General features: G+C 50.0%; 1 protein-coding gene across 1 annotated transcript in view; it reads left to right on the plus strand.

The window, feature by feature from the left end:
• LOC119588918 overlaps positions 1 to 630 on the plus strand; it is a 4621-nt gene that overhangs the window by 440 nt on the left and 3551 nt on the right. The window contains exons 2-4 of the mRNA XM_037937536.1: positions 44 to 226; positions 351 to 485; positions 575 to 627. Coding sequence (XP_037793464.1) covers positions 54 to 226; positions 351 to 485; positions 575 to 627 — 361 coding nt within the window. The 5' untranslated portion in view covers positions 44 to 53. The remainder of the gene's footprint in view (positions 1 to 43; positions 227 to 350; positions 486 to 574; positions 628 to 630) is intronic.

A 630-nucleotide genomic window follows, 5' to 3' on the forward strand; every position in this document is an offset into this window, starting at 1 on the left:
TAAAATAAAGGAGCTCGTAAACTGATATTTCGTTTTCCTGAAGTCACTTCAGGATGTCTGCTATCGGACTTTTGCTGTTGGGCGTGGTTGCGGCGGTGGGCGGGGCCAACGTGTTCCCCGAGCCACGCTTGGAGACGTTGCCCTGCGGAACGACCACCATGAACCCCGGCGAGCGAGTGGCCATCCAGTCGCCCAACTTCCCCCAAAACTACGATACAGACTACAGGTGATTCGCTCTTCACATGTTTAGCTGTTTGGTGATTTTTCTGCAATCAAAATGAGACTTCTTCCATTTCGATCTGTGTAAATCTCCACATTTCACTGCGTCTAAATAATACACACACTTCCAGGTGCCAGTACGAGATCACGTGCAACCCCATGGAGTCTACCTACTTGGAGTTTATCTGTCCTACCTTCGAACTGGAATCGTCCACCGACTGCCTCAATGACCGCCTGGTGGTGACTTACCATGGTTCTCGCGAAGAGTAAGTAATTTGGGCCTTTCGCCTAAAGAATTGCATGGCTTTCTTTCGTTTCCTCGAATCAGTTTATTTACCACAATTTTCTTACACAGGAAATGCGGCAGCGACAGTCCCGACGGAACCATCACCTCCGACGGATGGACGCGCC

Source organism: Penaeus monodon, chromosome 24 (genome assembly GCF_015228065.2).
Source record: "Penaeus monodon isolate SGIC_2016 chromosome 24, NSTDA_Pmon_1, whole genome shotgun sequence".
In the NCBI taxonomy this organism is placed as follows: Eukaryota; Metazoa; Arthropoda; class Malacostraca; order Decapoda; family Penaeidae; genus Penaeus; species Penaeus monodon.